This window comes from Dipodomys merriami, unplaced genomic scaffold, assembly GCF_024711535.1.
Source record: "Dipodomys merriami isolate MVZ:Mamm:240054 unplaced genomic scaffold, mDipMer1.0.p SCAF_5, whole genome shotgun sequence".
Lineage (NCBI taxonomy): Eukaryota > Metazoa > Chordata > Mammalia > Rodentia > Heteromyidae > Dipodomys > Dipodomys merriami.
This window is the reverse complement of record NW_027206068.1, coordinates 79,768,726-79,785,613: the sequence shown is the minus strand read 5'-3', so window position 1 is coordinate 79,785,613 and position 16,888 is coordinate 79,768,726. Positions and strand designations below refer to the sequence as shown.

The 16,888-nt window shown below is 42.3% G+C and overlaps 1 protein-coding gene across 2 annotated transcripts in view; it reads left to right on the top strand.

Annotated features, from left to right (window-relative positions):
• Nucleotides 1–16,888, top strand: part of Esyt2 (extended synaptotagmin 2) — a 98,824-nt gene that overhangs the window by 70,118 nt on the left and 11,818 nt on the right. The window contains exons 14-18 of one of the 2 annotated variants that reach the window (XM_069997208.1): nt 2,315–2,377; nt 6,280–6,354; nt 7,321–7,407; nt 13,113–13,262; nt 14,951–15,327. In XM_069997208.1, coding sequence (XP_069853309.1) covers nt 2,315–2,377; nt 6,280–6,354; nt 7,321–7,407; nt 13,113–13,262; nt 14,951–15,327 — 752 coding nt within the window. The remainder of the gene's footprint in view (nt 1–2,314; nt 2,378–6,279; nt 6,355–7,320; nt 7,408–13,112; nt 13,263–14,950; nt 15,328–16,888) is intronic. The other variant, XM_069997209.1, reaches the window with a different exon arrangement.

Here is a 16,888-nt window from a genome sequence, read left to right as displayed (position 1 = left end):
CCCTGTCAGATTTGTAAATTGCTTTGTAGTATTTAGCCTATGACATTTCTTGGTTCTCAAAATTATTTTCTTTGTGCATTGTCAGAGCACATTGTACTTTACAACTAGGATGCATGAGACACGTAAGTGCTCACAGAATAAATGTGGACACTTCCTTTTAACCCACTGGTTTCCTAAGAAATCAGATCAGCTTTCTCAGTCTTTGACATCAGACTGAGGTATCATTGTATAAGTAAAGCTTTTAGATGGCTGTTACTCGTGGCTATCTTACTTTCCACTTCCTTCAGACAGCTTTAATTGCCATTCCAGGGGCATATTGCCAACCTAAAAATGATGCAGCAGAACCTTACTGGGTTATAAATGGCCCCTTTTATTATAGACTCCCAGGACTTGACCCTTCTCCTTCCAAACTCTGCCCTGCCCCGCCCCACCTTCCTGACCAAACCCTGTTCTCCAACTTTAGGCCTGCACACTGAGGGTATTCTGACTATGATGGCCAGGACAGCTTTAGAATCTTAGGCTTATAATACTGTGTTTACAAGTACTTTCCAATATCTAAGCAATCAGGCTGTGAGGAGTCTATGTATGTATCTAATTTAGTCTGTAAAGACAACACAGAAGTCATAAGTGACTGAGACTAGAGAACTGCAGCCCCATCACTTGATTAAGTTTATGGATGCACAGTTCTGTATGTGGAGTTCATCTGAAGTGAGGGGCATTCACATAGTGCCTGCTTTAAGTGTAACCATGAGGTTTTTGCCCACTTTAGTGGTCCCTGTCTATAATCTTAGCCCTAAGGAGGCTGAGGTAGGAGGATCTGGTCTATGTAAAATGTTGCTAGCCTGAACAATATAGCAAGACCTTGTCTTAAAAACAACAAAAACACCTGACAACTCTATAATAGCAACTCTTGTATAAGGACAAGTATGCCTCTGTTATTTTGGCTCTTGCTTAAGCAAAAAAGTATAGGTGCTACTGCCGCCTCCGTGGATGGTCAGGGGTCTGGAAGTACATGGAGCCTGCCTTCTGCCTCTCAATCCTAGACATCAGTCCAACGCATCTCAGTTACTAGTCTGCCTGGCCTCCAGGCCGTGCAGCTTGCTGTGATCGCACACAGTTCCTCTTGCACGCCAGTTTCACACCACAGCTGCTTTTGTCCCCATAACTGATGCATGGTACACTGCCAGGCACATTTGGCTCAGCCATCTCTGCCTAGCATGAGCTTCAGGAAAGGCCTCACTCTTGAAGGCAGCCTCCTATGACCCATAGTGTGCAAGCTGGTGGCGAGTGCCTTCTCCAGGCACCAGCCAGAGATGGAAGAAGTGGTTTTATGTCTTTGGAGAGCCCTGCAGACAGAACAGATGTCTCGAACTGAGTATCATGGACTCCTGGCTTCCCAGGTGCTCCACCTTCCCACACACTCAGCACCAGTCACAGAAGACCGGGAAGCTGTCTTCCTCCATGACCACATCTGCTGCTTGACACAAAGGTACACATCAAGTTCAGTTTGCCATCTGAAGTTAATTACAGCTACACTGATAAAAGCCTTTAACCTCAAAACATTAGTCCAGGAAGTAACTTGCAAAAGAATTCAGTCTTACCCTTATGAAAGTAACAGGTTGAAAACAACTAACTCAGTGGGGCTGGGAAGATGGCTCAGTGGTAGAGCGCTTGCCTTGAGTGCATGAAGCCCTGGGTTCAATTCCTCAGCACCACATAAGCAGAAAAGGCCCGAAGTGGTGCCTGTGGCTCAACTGGTAGAGTGCTCGCCTTGAGCTGAAGAGCTGAGGGACAGCGCCCAGGCCCAGAGTTCAAGTCCCATGACCGGACCAAAAAAAGAAAAAGAAAACAACTCAGTAAAAGGACACCAAACCCAAGATGTAGGATATAATTTAAACCCAAGAGAAATGACCTTTTCAGCCTCTACGGTGGGTTCACACAGAGCGGCCCTGCTTTTGCAAGAAGGCCTGGCTGAGGCAGCACCCAGCACGCCTCAGATGACACCCGAATGGCAGGGATACGGTAGGGGCTCACTTGGCAGAACCTTTCCCCAGGCTTCACTCCGGCATTCCCAGCTCACTAAGGCCAGGGTTGAGAGTAAAGGACTGCTGAAGATAAATGTGTTTTGATATTTCTGGATTAAGGTCACTCTAAGGTAAAATTCTGAACATGAAGAATTTAATAGTTGTGTGTGCTACTTAATTTGGTTTAAATTTTGTTTATTTTCATAATTTCCATGTCATTAACCTTACATAAACTCCTCATTGCATGTTTTATTAACCCTTGGTGTATTCGTTTTCTTCTGATCTGAAAGAGTAACCCATTAGACTTTAACCCCGGTGTCTTGAAGAAGTCTGCAGTTCAGAGAGCTTTAAAGGTAAACGAAGTGTTCTCTTGAGGTCATGGTGTTAATCAAGACATATTGAAAGAGATGATACTTGGGCTCTCGTAAGTATGTGGGCAGATTTCCTCCCACTTTAATGTAATTGTCCGGTAAAAAGCTTTTGTTATCCAAGAATTGGAAAGAAGAAATTAATGATGTACAAAAATATAATAAATTAGATTTCTTTGTGTCTCTAAAGCAATTGAAGCATCCATATTTTGTTTGGATTTGGATTTGTGAAAATGGAGACCTAGTTCTATTTATAGTCTTGTCCAACTTTTGCAATATGATTTAAAGACCCACCTTGCAAACCGTGCCTGCAACATCAATTAAATCACCTCTTCCAATATGTTGAGTAGGGGCCTCTCTGAGTCAACAACCTCATGTCTTTGGTGCTGTGGGTTTGGGTAACAGATCTTTCCAGAAGCTTTAAATTTTCAAATGAGGTATATTGAAAACTAAGCTCCACCCCCTAAAACTTGACACTGCCCTGTCTTCTGTAACTTGTTTGTTAAAAGTTCAATCACTTCAATGCTTTTTCCCCCCAGGTTTAAGCCTAACTAAGGAAGGGTGTTAAATATGATTGTTTTAAGAAAATTCCCAAAGAACCAGGAAATTTTTAGCCAGTTTCACGGAGAAAAGTTAAATTTCAAAGATAAAGGACGCTGGGGAAAGAAGGCTTTTCAGTGCTTGTACCTGATTCTGAGTGGTGGTGTGTGGGTCAGGGGTCGCATCCTGTGAGTGCAGGTCAGCACGCGGTGACGCGGTGAAATGCCTGTACCGCCTTGGCCCTAGAGGGACCCAGGTCAGCCCTCCCGGATCCCTGCCCCTTGCTGTTGGAAGGTTATTGCTCTGCAGGTGTCAGGCTGCTCAGCACTTTGACCCATAGGGATGAGTAACCACTTGTTTAATCAAGATGAAAGTATTCTCCATTGGATTACTAAATTAAAGTAAGGCATACTAAGGGCTCAATGATAAAGAACTTGCCTGGCAAGCACATGGCCCTAAGTTCAAACCCCATAACCCTCTCAGAAAGCATACGGACGTTGCATTGTGTAGGAAAGCAGGTGCATTAAGATAATGGTGTCACATTAGTTCATTTAAGTTTAATATCAAGTTCTAGAAATGGCATCATGTCCGGTTTGTAGATGTAGGAACTAAGGATGAGATTGATGAAACAGTCGGCAGGAAAGTCCATGAGACTGATCTCCAATAAACCACTAGAAAACCGGAAGTGGTGCTGTGGCTCAGGCCATAGAGCACTTGCCTTGAGCTGGAGAGCACAGGGACAGCGCCCAGGTCCAGAGTTCAAGCCCCACGACCAACAAGAAAAAAAAAGAGAGATTGATGAAACAATTAGGTTTCACTAGGCAAGAGATAAAAACATTTAATTTCAAGATAGTGTGACTTAAAAACTTACATTTTTGGGCTGGGACGGTGACTCAGTGGTAGAGTGCTTGCCTTGCATGCATGAGGCCCTGGGTTCAATTCCTCTACCACATAAGCAGAAAAAGCCGCAAGTGGTGCTGTGGCTAAGTGGTAGAGCTCTAGTCTTGAGCTGAAGAGCTGAGGGACAGCGCCCAGGCCCAGAGTTCAGGCCCCACTACTAACAAACAAAAACAACAACCAACAACAGAAAACAAACATTTTCATTATACTTTATATCTTTGCCTTGTGTTGGTGCATTTTGGATACTGTGTTATTATAGGAAACTTAATGAATAATTTAATCTTATTTCATATAATCTAAAATGTCATCCATATTGAAGAACATCATTATTTTATGTACCACTAAGAAAGATTATAAAATGACAGCTAAATTTTGACAGTATTTATTTTACATTTAGGAGATATATATATACACACACACTAAGTACATTCCTCACGCACATATATAAAAGCAAAATGTAAGCATGATGAATTGGTTAAGATGGTTACACTTGTTTCACTACTGCAAACTACTCAAAAAGCAAGTATGTGGTATTATCAATGATAAGTTCCCATCTGTTTTCAAGAGATGTTACAAAGTAGGGAATAAGTGAGTCTTTCAATTGTAAAATACACTAAATCTGTTCCAGGTGCTGGTGACTTATACCTATAATCCTAGCTACTCAGGAAGCTGAGATCTGAGGATTGGATCACAGTTTGAAGCTGCCTTCACAGTCAGGATATTCTGTGAGATTCTTATCTCCAATTCACCAGTAAAAAGCTGAAAGTGTGGATTTGGCTCAAATGGTAAAATCACCCAACTTGAGCCAGAAAGCCCATTGAGAGCATGAGGGCCTCCGTTCCAGCCCCAGCCCCAGCCCCAGCCCCAGCCTACACACACATACACACAAGACACAGTGAATCCCGGGGATCATAGACCACTCTTCAGAGATGAAGTACTTGTACTAGTTAGGAGACAAACTCGTTGTCTATGTCAAAGAGCCAGGATAGCACTGGTTGACGCATGACATGTTGATAGCCTCATGGATGAGATCGGGGAAGGGATGTGCCTGTTAAATCTGGCCCCATTTATCTACAAGGGACGTGTATGCATAGAATTTTATTCACAGAGGACTGTGGTCAGCACAGACTTGAGGATCCTAATATTAAACGAAGACAGAAAAAAGTGAATTAGGGAGAACTCAGTGCTCTCTGCCACAGTTGTCTGAAGCATTGGATATTTCTTTAACAGCATTTATTTCATTTTGCAGAGTTCATTCACATCAAAAAAGATGAACCAGAAAATAGATTGTCACAGTAGGTTTGCGATAGTAATATTTTCCCAATAATAATGTGATTTTCACACCTATTTCTGTCATTGCCGCAGTGTTGAGGATTGACTCTAAAATTTTGTAACTAAAAACATTTTTGTGACCCTCTAATTAATTTTCACTAACAGATATTTAACTACATCTTCTTATGGGGCTAAGTTATAAATAAACCTCATGTCACATATCTGTTGTATTTTGCTACGTTTTCTTCTATCAGCTGTCTGTGATGATGCCGCTTGCTATTTTTTTATTTCTGAATTTTTTATAATTATGTTTTCTTAATTTCATGCAATTCTAAACTGACATTCTTGTAGTCAAAATTAGGTAGTACCTAATAATCAAGATTTGAAGTCTGATAGCTATGTGTTCTTGAGCAGAGGATGTTAGATTAAAAATGCAAGGCTCGTATCTGAAAACTTAGTGTTTTGTTATTCCAACTGGAGAATTTTGAATTATCATTCTTTTACCTTTGTCTTCTCATGGTACTTAAGAATTATAATTAACATTAAGTGTTAAAAGAGCCAGGTTCTGATAGCTCAGACCTCTCGTTCTAGCTACTCAGGAGGCTGAAATCTGAAGTCCCTGAAACTCTTATCTCCAACTAGCCACCAGAAAACTGGAAGTAGAGCTATGGCTCAAAGTGGTAGAGAGCTAAATTTGAGCAAAAAGAGCTTAGGTGCAGCACCCAGGCTCTGAGTTCAAGGCCTATGACTGACCCCCCCCAAAAAAAAATGTTAAAAGATTGAGTTTTCCCCAATACACTGCTCTTTTAACTTTATCATTTAAGGATAGTGTGTAGCCAGACAGTGGTATGTGTGTGTCTGTAGTCGTAGCTACTCAAGAGGCAGGAGGATCAGGCAAGCCTGGGATTCAAGACCAGCCTGAACAGCAAAGCTGAGACCCCTAAAAAGTGTGAATGAAAGTTTTCTTAATTTATTTTATGGTATAAACAGGTATGGGTTAGGGTGTGCCTTGAAATTGTTTTCCAGCTAAATTGTTCTCAAGTATCCTTTGTATCTGAAATACCAGAGATAAATAGATACAACTCATAATTTTGGCCAATAGTTTCATTTTTAGTAGAACTCATTTAGAAATGTGTCTTAATAATTTTATCTATTTTGTTTTTGTTTTGGGGTAGTCAGGGAAGAAAATAAACAGCAACCCGAATCCTCTTGTCCACATGTCAGTTGGTCACAAGGCTCAGGAAAGTAAGGTAAGGCACTAACATGTGGCTGATTTTTTGACACTACCTTAATATGATCACAATTACCACTGTCACCATGCAGCGCTGTTCCAGGTATATGGCGTGTGGCCGCCAGGACCGTCGTGTTCTCTTTTTTTCCCCCTTTAAAGCCATCATTTAATAGATAACCAACTACCTACTTTGTAAATGAATGTATTTCTATTTTTTAAAATAACTTTAAAAGTACCATATGAATGATTTCATGGATATATGGGAAAAATGCCCAAGTTTCCTTTGATCAGCCTACAAATAGCTTTAAGATAACCAAAAGTACTTAAATCCACCACATATAGTTTAGGTCCAAGGCTTGAAATAAAGTATTGCTATTGTTTTAATATGTCTTTCTCACTGACTTTTAGCAATTATTCAGTGACAGGTCACTGTTTACTGAGAGTCATCTCCATTTAACCAACAGAAAGCTGGAAGTGGTGCTGTGGCTCAAGTGGTAGAGTGCTAGCCTTGAGCTGAAGTGCTCATGGACAGCAGTGCCAGGCCCAGAGTTCAAGGCCCACGACCAACAAAAAAAAGTGGGGGGCTGGGAAGGTGGCTCAGTGGTAGAGTGCTTACCTCCCATGCATGAGGCCCTGGGTTCCATTCCTCAGCACCACATAAGCAGAAAAAGCCGGAAGTGGCACTGTGGCTCAAGTGGTAGAGGGCTAGCCTTGAGCTGAAGAGCTGAGGGACAGCACCCAGGCCCAGAGTTCAGGCCCCAGGACCGACCAAAAAAAAAGGCAGAAAAAGACTCTGAAACTTTGGACTGTCTATCCATCTTTTTGAATAGTTTAACACTAATATGATAGTACATCTCAGTAATCTCAGTAATTATGTCTTAGAATTTGATTGAAGTTATCCTGTCCTGTAAACATTTGTAAGTACAGTGCTGGTATTCCTTTCACAGAGCATATATCAGCGCTAATGTTGGACTATTTCTTTCAGATTCGGTATAAAACCAATGAACCTGTGTGGGAGGAAAATTTTACTTTCTTTGTTCACAATCCCAAGCGCCAGGACCTTGAAGTTGAGGTATTTTACTTGCATTTTTAATCTTGTGTTTAATAATTACTACAGTAAGCTATACATAATGAATACAGTTTGATGAGTTCTGATTTGTACACACAAACATACACATATCCATGTGATTTTCATATAGTAATATGTTGTTATACAACCCTACTAAACTTAAGTTTGTTTTTGATCTCGCAACATAGACAAGGCTGGGATGAAAGTCATGTACTACCTTGCCTGACATGTGTTAAATCTAGTGACTTGCATAAATGTGTGGGCAGTGGTATTACCCACTGTGAGGGCCACTTCTGCTTCCCATTGCTCCTCTTGCTTGCCCACCTTCCTTATTCTCTGTGTGGCCCCGCCTGGCGCGGTGAAACTACCGGGACTGGTCTCCCAAGATGCTTGATCAGAGATGCTCCCTTGGCTTGTCCTAGTTTGCTGAGTGTTTGTTTTCGTGGGTGAATATCAGATTTCACTCAAAGGCTTTTCTGTATTTGGTCAAATGATTATAGTAGTTTTTTTTTTAAAATAAGATTCACTGTTGATTTTCTAATATTAAAACTGAAGGAATTTTATTTACTTTTTAGGATCAATGTTTGGAAACATTACAAGCAAATTTTTGTTCAGGGATAGGCCCCATGTGGACATATGTTCAGTCTGACTCTTTGAAATTTTTGTGTCTTACAATGGACACCGATCTGTACTATTCTTTCCTTATAGCATCCTTTTCTATTTTGGTGTCTGGGTATTTGACCCCTTGAATGAATTAGGAAGTATCCTTCCTCTTTGATTTTCTGAGTTTGTGTAGAATTGATTTTTTAAATCATTTTTTTTGCCTTATATATTTGGTAGCCTGCAGTTTTCCTTGTGAAAAAGTTTTTAAAGGCAAACTCAAGCCAGGCGCCGGTGGCTCACCCCTGTCATCCTAGCTACTCAGGAGGCTGAGATCTGAGGATCGGGGTTCAAAGCCAGCCTAGGCAGGAAGGTCCGTGAGACTCTTATCCCCAATAAACCACTAAAAAAACCGAAAGTGGTGCTGTGGCTTAAGTGGTAGAGGGCTCACTTTGAGCTGAAAAGCTGAGAAATAGCACCCAGGCCCAGAGTTCAAGCCCCACGACCGACAAAAAAAATGCAAACTCTATCCTATCAGTGGATATAGAGCTATCCAAGTTATCTGTTACTTGTGGTTTGATTGCAACATTAATGTCTTTCAAGAAATTGGTTGCTTTCATCTGTGTTGTTGAAACCTCTCTATAAGGTTAGCCTTCGATGTTCTCCAGTCCCATTGAAATGTGTGTTCATAGGAGATGATCTTCCCAGTCTGACAAGAGGTTCATGGATTTTACTTTCTGAAAGAAATAACTTGTGGTTTCATTGATGATCATTATTTTTTTTTCTTCATAATTTCAGTAGTTTTTGCCATGATCAATCTCATTTCATGTTTTATGGTTATTCAGCTTTCATTTGCTTCTCTTTGCCTAATTTCTGAAAAGGAAACTTGATAGAAGAACTGTTATAACATAGGCATTTGGTCTAACTTTTGACTTATAGTTTCATTTTTATTTCTTTTGATAATTTTATTTCCTCCATTTCCCTTTGCCCGCCCACCTTCCCTCCCTCCCTCCCTCCCTCCCTCCCTCCCTTCTTCCCTCCCTCCCTCCCTCCCTCCCTCCCTTCTTTCTGTCTGTCTGTCTGTCTGTCTGTCTGTCTGTCTGTCTGTCTGTCTGTCTGTCTGCCTGTCTGTCTGTCTGCCTGTCTGTCTGTCTGTCTGTCTCCTGTCGTGGAGCTTGAACTCTGGGCCTGGGCGCTGTCTCTCAGCCCAGGGCAAGTGTTCTGCCACTTGAGCACAGTTCCATTTCTGGTTTTCTGATGGTTTATTGGAGAAAAGAGTCTCATGGACTGTCCTGCCTGGGCTGGCTTTCCAGAGTAGCTAGGATTACAGGTGTGAGCCACTGGCGCCAGGCTGCATTTCTTCCTTGTTTTGAGGATTTCTGATTTACACGTATGTTGCTTAGTGTTTAAGTAGTTGGGAGTTTTGAACAGTCCATAATGGTCAGAGTATATGCTTTGTATAACTTGAGCCCTTTACATTGAGAATGGTTTGTTGCCACAGCTTTCCTTTGGATTTTTAAAAGTTGTTAGTTGGAGGTAAGAGTCTCGAAGACTTTCCTGTCAGGGCTGTTTTTTGTTGTTGTTGTTTTTTTTTAAAGAGATTGTCGACCAGCTCTGTTGATTGGAAACAAACGTGACAGTTCAGCTTTTTCAAGGGTCTCAGTAGATATATGGAAGGAACGGAGACACTGTATCAGGACCTGCTAGGAATCAGAGATGAGTAATGCCTGTATTCCTTTTCATGGCTCTGTTCATACCTTCTCTCTGTGTGAGTTTGTTTTGTTTTGTTTTGTTTTGTTTTTTGTCTGTCATGGGCCTGAACGCTGGGCACTGTCCCACTGCTCTTCAGCTCAAGGCTAGCGCTCTACTTTTTCTGCTTATGTGGTACTGAGGAGTCAAACCCAGGGCATCATGCATACAGAGCAAGCACTCTACCAGGCCCCAGTTTGGTGGGTTCTTTTTGAATATTTTTTTTTATTGAGATTAAGTGATTATATAAATTTTACAAATTTCACAGTATTTTGGAATAGTGATATTTACTTAAAGTCGCAAGCACATTTTAACCTTCATGAGGCAAACTGTCATTGTCATTATTGTGGTCTATAAAGCTTATGGACTCTACAAACTTTGACACTCCAGCTATTTATTCCAAATCAGGTGATACATACATTTTTTTCCTTTTGTTTAGTGTAAGCTATTCCTACTTTCCCTCTTATTCCCTCCCTCCTACCACTGCCCTTGAGTTGTTTAGTTCATTTTCATCAATGTCCAGGGCAGCTGATGAGCCCCTCTGTGTATTTTTTCCTATTTCCCTCTGATTCTGTGTCCTCCTCCTAGCTTCCCTCAGATGTGCACATGTATATACCATATATGAGGTCAAGAACATGGAGTCATCTAGAAACGATAGAACAAATTAAGTAGAGGTCCTTTGTTTCTTGAGTCCTGTTTTCTGTGTCATAGCTGCATTTTGAATTAACATCCACATATCGGGGGACCATGTGCCATTTGTCTCTCTGGTCCAGTGCTGGTTTTGAACCATCATCTTTAGATCTAAGCCTCCTGTGCGGTGAAGATTGCAGGCGTGAGCCACCAGTGCCTGGCTGTGGCCCCTGTTGATGCCTGCCCCCCACCTACCTGAAGAGCATGTGTTTCTGCTGTGGAGTGAATCTTAGCAGAAGGGAGCTAAGGGGGACACTTTTGTGTTCTCTGTACTGTTTTCTATCTGTTTGCTGTGTCAGAGATAGAGCTTGTGGAACGTAACTTATATTCTAACTGCATCTACCTGTTTTTTTAAATCGTTCTCTGTTTATGCTACATTTGTTCAGAGCCTGAAGGCTCATCAGCATACCCTGTTTCATTGCTGTTTGTTGTTTTATACTCGTGACCTCTGTTATACATAAAATACTTGGTAGGAGCCAGGCACCGGTGGCTCATGCCTGTAATCCTAGCTACTCAGGAGGCTGAGATCTGAGGATCACGGTTCAAACCCAGCTCAAGCAAGAAAGTCCATGAAACTCTTTATCTCCAATAAATCACAAAAAAACCGAAATGGAGCTATAGCTCAAGTGGTAGAACACTAGCCTTGAGCTGAAGAGCTGAGGGACAGTGCTCGGGTCCAGAGTTCAAGCCCATGACTGACAAAAAAACCCCAAAAAAACAAAAAAACTTGGTAGGTGCCAGTAGCCCTCTAATTCTAGCTACTCAAGAAGCTCAGATCACAGTTTGAAGCCAAAGTTCATGAGACTCTTATCTCCAATTAACCACCAAGAAGCTGGAAGTGGAGCTAAGGTTCAAATGATAGCGTCCTCCTTGAGTAAAGAAGCTCAGCACCTAGGCCCTGAGTCCAAGCCACAGGACTGTCATCAACAAAACACCCTGTATCTATAATTTTTCTTTATAAAATGACTATTAAAATAACTTGTACTTTTGAAGTGTGTGTGTGTGTGTGTGTGTGTGTGTGTGTGTGTGTGTGTGTGTGTGTGTGTGTGTGTGTGTGTGTGTGTGTGTGTGTGTGTGTGTGTGTGTGTGTGTGTGTGTGTGTGTGTGTGTGTGTGTGTGTGTGTGTGTGTGTGTGTGTTACTGGGTCTGAACCCAGGATCCTGCACATACTAGATGAGTGCTCTACCACAGAGGCACATTTGCAGGCCAGATGTGCCTGCAATAAAATAATAAAATAATTTATTTTATTATCATTTTTAATTTTTTTTTTTTTTTGTCGGTCATGGGTTTTGAACTCTGGGCCTAAGTGCTGTCCCTTAACTCCTCAGCTTAAGGTGAGCACTCTACCACTTGAGCCACAGCGCCACTTCCGGTTTTCTAGTGGTTTATTGGAGATAAGAGTCTCATGGACTTTCCCACCCAGGTTGGCTTTGAACTGCGATCCTCAGATCTCCACCTCCTGAGTAGCTGGGATTTTTCAGGAGTGAGCCACCCAGCCTGGCGATCTTTGTTTTTGTTTTGTTTTTTTTTTTTAATATAATTTTACTGTTAGTAAGGTCTTATACAAAGGGATTACCATTTTCTAAGTCAGGTAATGAGTACATTTCTTTCTGGACAGTGTCACTCCTTTCTTTGCTTCCTTTAGTTCCCCCACCCATCACTGCATACAAGTTACAAGTTGCATAGTTTTCACATAGTGTCAACTGCATACCATGCATTTGTTCAGCCTTCCTCCCTCCGAATCACCCCTTTGCTCGCCGAAAGCAAAAGCAAAAATCAATACCACCACCACGTCTCTATTTCCTGGAATTTGTTTCCATAAATAGTATTCTAAATGATCAGAATAATTTTGCCTTTGGGTTCCTCCCCTAAGACTACCCTCCTTTAGTCTAACTTTCTGTGTGTGAATTCTTAGAGTCCTGTATAAGTTATCATGTCCAGTTGTATATTAGATCCAGCTTCTGTATGTGAGAGAACACATGCACCATTTGTCTCTGAGCCTGGCTTACTTCATTTAACATGATTTGCTCTAGGTTCATACACTTCACTGCCAATGATGTAATATTATTCTAGTAGATGAGTAAACTTCTATCATGTATCTGTACCACATCTTTTGGATGGACTCATCTATTGTAGGGCAACTGGGCGGTTCCCATAGCTTGTCTATTGTGGCTAGTACAGCAGTGAACATGTGTCTTTACCATATCCTGGCTTGTGATGTTCTAGGTAGACAGCCAAGAGTGCTAGGTTATAGAGGACTGCTGTGTTTAGTTTTCTGAGGATCTGCAAAGTGCCTTCCTGAATGGTTGTACTAGTTTATATTCCCGCCAACATTCCCCACATTCCCTGCCAACATTTGTTTGAATTGTTGTTTGAATTTACAATGTTGGCTAGTCTTACCTGGGGTGAGATGGAATCTCAGAGTTATTTTGATTTGCATTTCCTTTATGGTCAGGGGTGATGAACATTTCCTCATGTGTTTGCCATTCTTGTTCTGAGAAATCTCAGTCTAGTTCCTTTGCCCCTTTATTAATAGGTTTATTTATTTGGGGGGAGTTAGTTTCTTGAGTTCCTTGTGTATTTTGGATATTAGCTGTGAAATGTTTGAAGTATATTTTTCAAAGGCTAGTTTTTGGACCTTTCAGTGTTTTCTGTTCTGTGTTTTCCAGGTCAAGGATGAGCAGCATCAGTGTTCCTTGGGGAGCCTGAGGGTCCCCCTTAGTGAGTTGCTCACCAGTGATGACATGACAATAAACCAGCGGTTTCAGCTGAGCAACTCTGGACCAAACAGCACCTTAAAAATGAAGATTGCTCTTAGGGTACTGTACCGTCCTTCATATGCTAGTGGGAAGAGAGAAGGCAGATGCAACCCGCACTGCTCCTGGTCCCAGCCAGTGTGGCTGGTGGTGGAGAGGTGTAGGGAGGTGATACAGCAGCCAGGTGGCCGTGGTGGTAGGGACCAGCAGGGAGTTCTTTTGAGGAGAGCAGAGACCATAGCAGTCTTGGGCCTCTAACAAGCACTTCATTTCTAGGTATCAACAGGCCAGTGGCTCAGAAAGCGTCATTCCGTCAGAGGCTAGCAAGCAGCAAGCCTTGAGTTTAAACCCCTAGAAACTTGCTGGGCATTCAGTGGCTCACATCTCTAATCCTACTCAGAAGGCTGAGGTCTGAGGATCCAAGTTCGAAGCCTGCCTAGGCAAAAAAATCAGAGAGGTTCTTATCGCCAAATCACCATCAGAAAGCTAGGACTGGATGCCTGGCTGAAGTGTCAGTAGTTCAGCCACAACAAAAAAGCTGCGCAAGAGCATGAGGCCCTGTGTTCAAGCCCCAGTACCAGAGCACACGCGTGTGTACACACACACATGCACACACGGTCTCTCTCACCAGTTCTATCAATAAATAATCAATTTTATCTATCTAAAATATACAGGAGTGGAGGCATAGCTCAAGTACTAAAGCACTTGCCTAGCAAAGTCAGGGCACTGATTATAAACCTTAGTGCCATAAAACAGCCACACACACACACACACACACACACACGAACATGTGCACTTAAACATTACATGCAAGTGTATGTACACACATATATACACATATACACATGAAACATTAACAGAAGAAGCCTACTGTTTGTTTTTTTTTTAATGCTAGGGATTGAATGCAATGTCTTACTCATGCATGGCAAGTGCTCTACTATTGAGTTATCTCCACCCAGAGAATGAACTTTTAAAAATAGTTTAAATGAACTGGCTCTCTTGAAGATCGTAATGACAATATTCTTTGTACCTGATTAGACTCAGAGCACTGGTGCAACCTTTGGCAGAGTTCCCAGCTACAAATTCCACATTCTGAGGACTAGTGGCCCTGTTTCCAAAATGTGACTCTTGGTAGTTGCACGATATACAGGGAGGCCATGAGCATGTGGATGTTTACTGACATTTTGTTTCTTAAAAGTGAGGAAATCTTCAAGCCATCTTTGGAGCCCCGGAATGGAGGGCCCGCAGAGCTCAGAGGTTGTTACTAGTCGGTGTGTGTGTGCACACTACTTTTGTCGCTGCTCCAGGATGTGCCCCAAAGCTGGGGGACATTGTGGCTGGCCCCTGTTGGCCGCTGCTCTGCACTTGGTGGTTTAGAGTTTCCAAAGAGATCAGATTTTCTCTGAACTTCCTACGTATGTAGAATGGGGGGTTTCATTGTCTTATCAGGGGTCTGTGGCTTGGTAGGCTTCTCTCATGAAAACATTGTTCCACAAATTGTGGTAGAATGTGTACAAATAGAAGAGACCAGAAAAAGACAGAGGAGCTATTTCGACTACTGAAACTGCTTTTTCTAAATTTGTAGCAGAATATGACTTTGATAAGTGAATAACTGAAAAGATAATACTTAATTTAAAAAATTTTTGAGCCAAGTTTTAAAGATACTTGGGAATGGATGCATCTAACTTGATATAGTCAAGATGTGCTCAGATGTTGCTAGTGTAACTGGGTTCCGTGTTTATTGCCTCTAGGTACTTCATCTGGAAAAGCAAGAGAGGCCTCCGGACTACCAACATTCAGCTCAAGTGAAACGACCTTCTGTTTCCAAAGAAGGAAGGAAAATGCCTGTCAAATCTCCAGTGTCTGCCTCTGGTAGCAGCACTGGTGGCAGCAGTGTGGCTCCACCCACACCAGTGCTGGGGAGCCACGAGGAGCCCAGAGTGGAGGAGGAGGCCCAGCCCCCGGACGCCACCCCTCCCAGGCAGGGAGACCTGGGCAGGAGCTCCTCCAGCCTCCTGGCCTCCCCCAGCCACGTCTCTGCCAAGGAGCCCACGCCCAGCATCGCGTCAGACATCTCCCTGCCCATCGCCACCCAGGAGCTGCGTCAAAGGCTACGGCAGCTCGAGAAGTAACTATTACTAATGCTTTCGGCATTGTTTATCACAAAGTGTGCACCCCACACCACATTGTCAGACACCATCAGAGTTCAGATCGCCATATGGAAGGTTGTCATCAGGCTTAGACTTTGTCCCCACATCAAGGGTTGTTAATACCCACACACTAAAGGTTATTGATACCATCAGAGAGTTGTTAACATCATCAGAGCTCATGTCCTCCATGCCAAAGTTAGTTGTTCTTTACGCATCACAGTTCACATTCTATACACTTAACGTGGTTATTGCCATTAGACATGTCTCTTATACTAAGGGCAACTGTAAACTCCCATCAGTTTACATCTGCCATAGCTATGGTTGTTAACACATATCAGTTCTCATCCCTATACTGAGAAAGGTGGTTTTTACCAGGTTCACATCTCCTGTACTGAGAGTGGCGGTCATTTGCACCATCAGAGTTCACAACCCACACTGAGGGTGGCGGTCATAAACATCATCAGAGTTCACACCCCACGCCGAGGGGGCGGTTATAAACACCGTCAGAATCCACATCCTCATGCTGAACACCGCCACATACCATAGGAGGGAGCTAGATTCTTAGGTTAGTTAGCCAGACTAATTTTGATTTCTGCTGTTGTTTCATAATCTGAATCTTTGATCTTCAAAATAAGACCTGCTGTTTTATAGGTGTATAGCAGAATGGTGAAGTGAGAATTTTGGCAAGTAGGAAGGGCAGGAGGCTTAGCACCATGCATGTGCTTCTGGCCAGGAATGGATGGGAAGGGTCTCCTGTGGACCCTTACGTGTACGTGGGCAGTTTGGCTTGGCTCCTTTTGCAGAAGAGTGAGTCTTTGCTTGTGTGGACAGCATCCCATTACCACCATTCAGTCCCTCTTGTCTGGATGTTTGTGTTGGTTTCTTATTTTAAGCAGAGATTCATAACTATGCATATGGCTTCTTAGGGTAAGGAAGAACATAGTTAATGCATCCATTAGATGCTAAAAATTCCTGTGATTAGGGTATATTGGCCTCTGAGACTGCTCTTCCTACTTTAAATTTTTTATTGTGATGAAGTGATTACATAAATTTCACAGTATTGAAAGATAGTAATTCTTAGTTAGTCACAAACACATTCTAACCTTCATGAGGCAAATTGTCATTATCACAGTCTATAAAGTTTGTGAGTTCTATGAGCTTTGACACTATATATATTTCTATATCAGGTGATATGTACATCTTTTTCCTTTTGCTTAGTGTAAGCTGTTCCTTCTTCCCCTCTCCTTCCCTCCCTCCCATCCCTGCCCTTGAGTTGCTTAGTTTGATTTCATCAGTGTCCAGTGCAGCTGATGGGTTGTTGTATGTTTTCCTGTTTCCCTCTGTTTCTGTGTCCTCTTTCTAGTTTCCCTCAGATGTGCACATATATGTCATATATGTGGTCAGCAGCATGGGGTCATTTAGTAATGATAGAACAAGATGAGTGGAGGTCCTTGGTTTCTCCAGTCTTGTTTACTTTGTTGTATCTCCTTATGTTTTGGCTTTAGCATCCACATATCAGGGAGACCATGTGCCGATTGT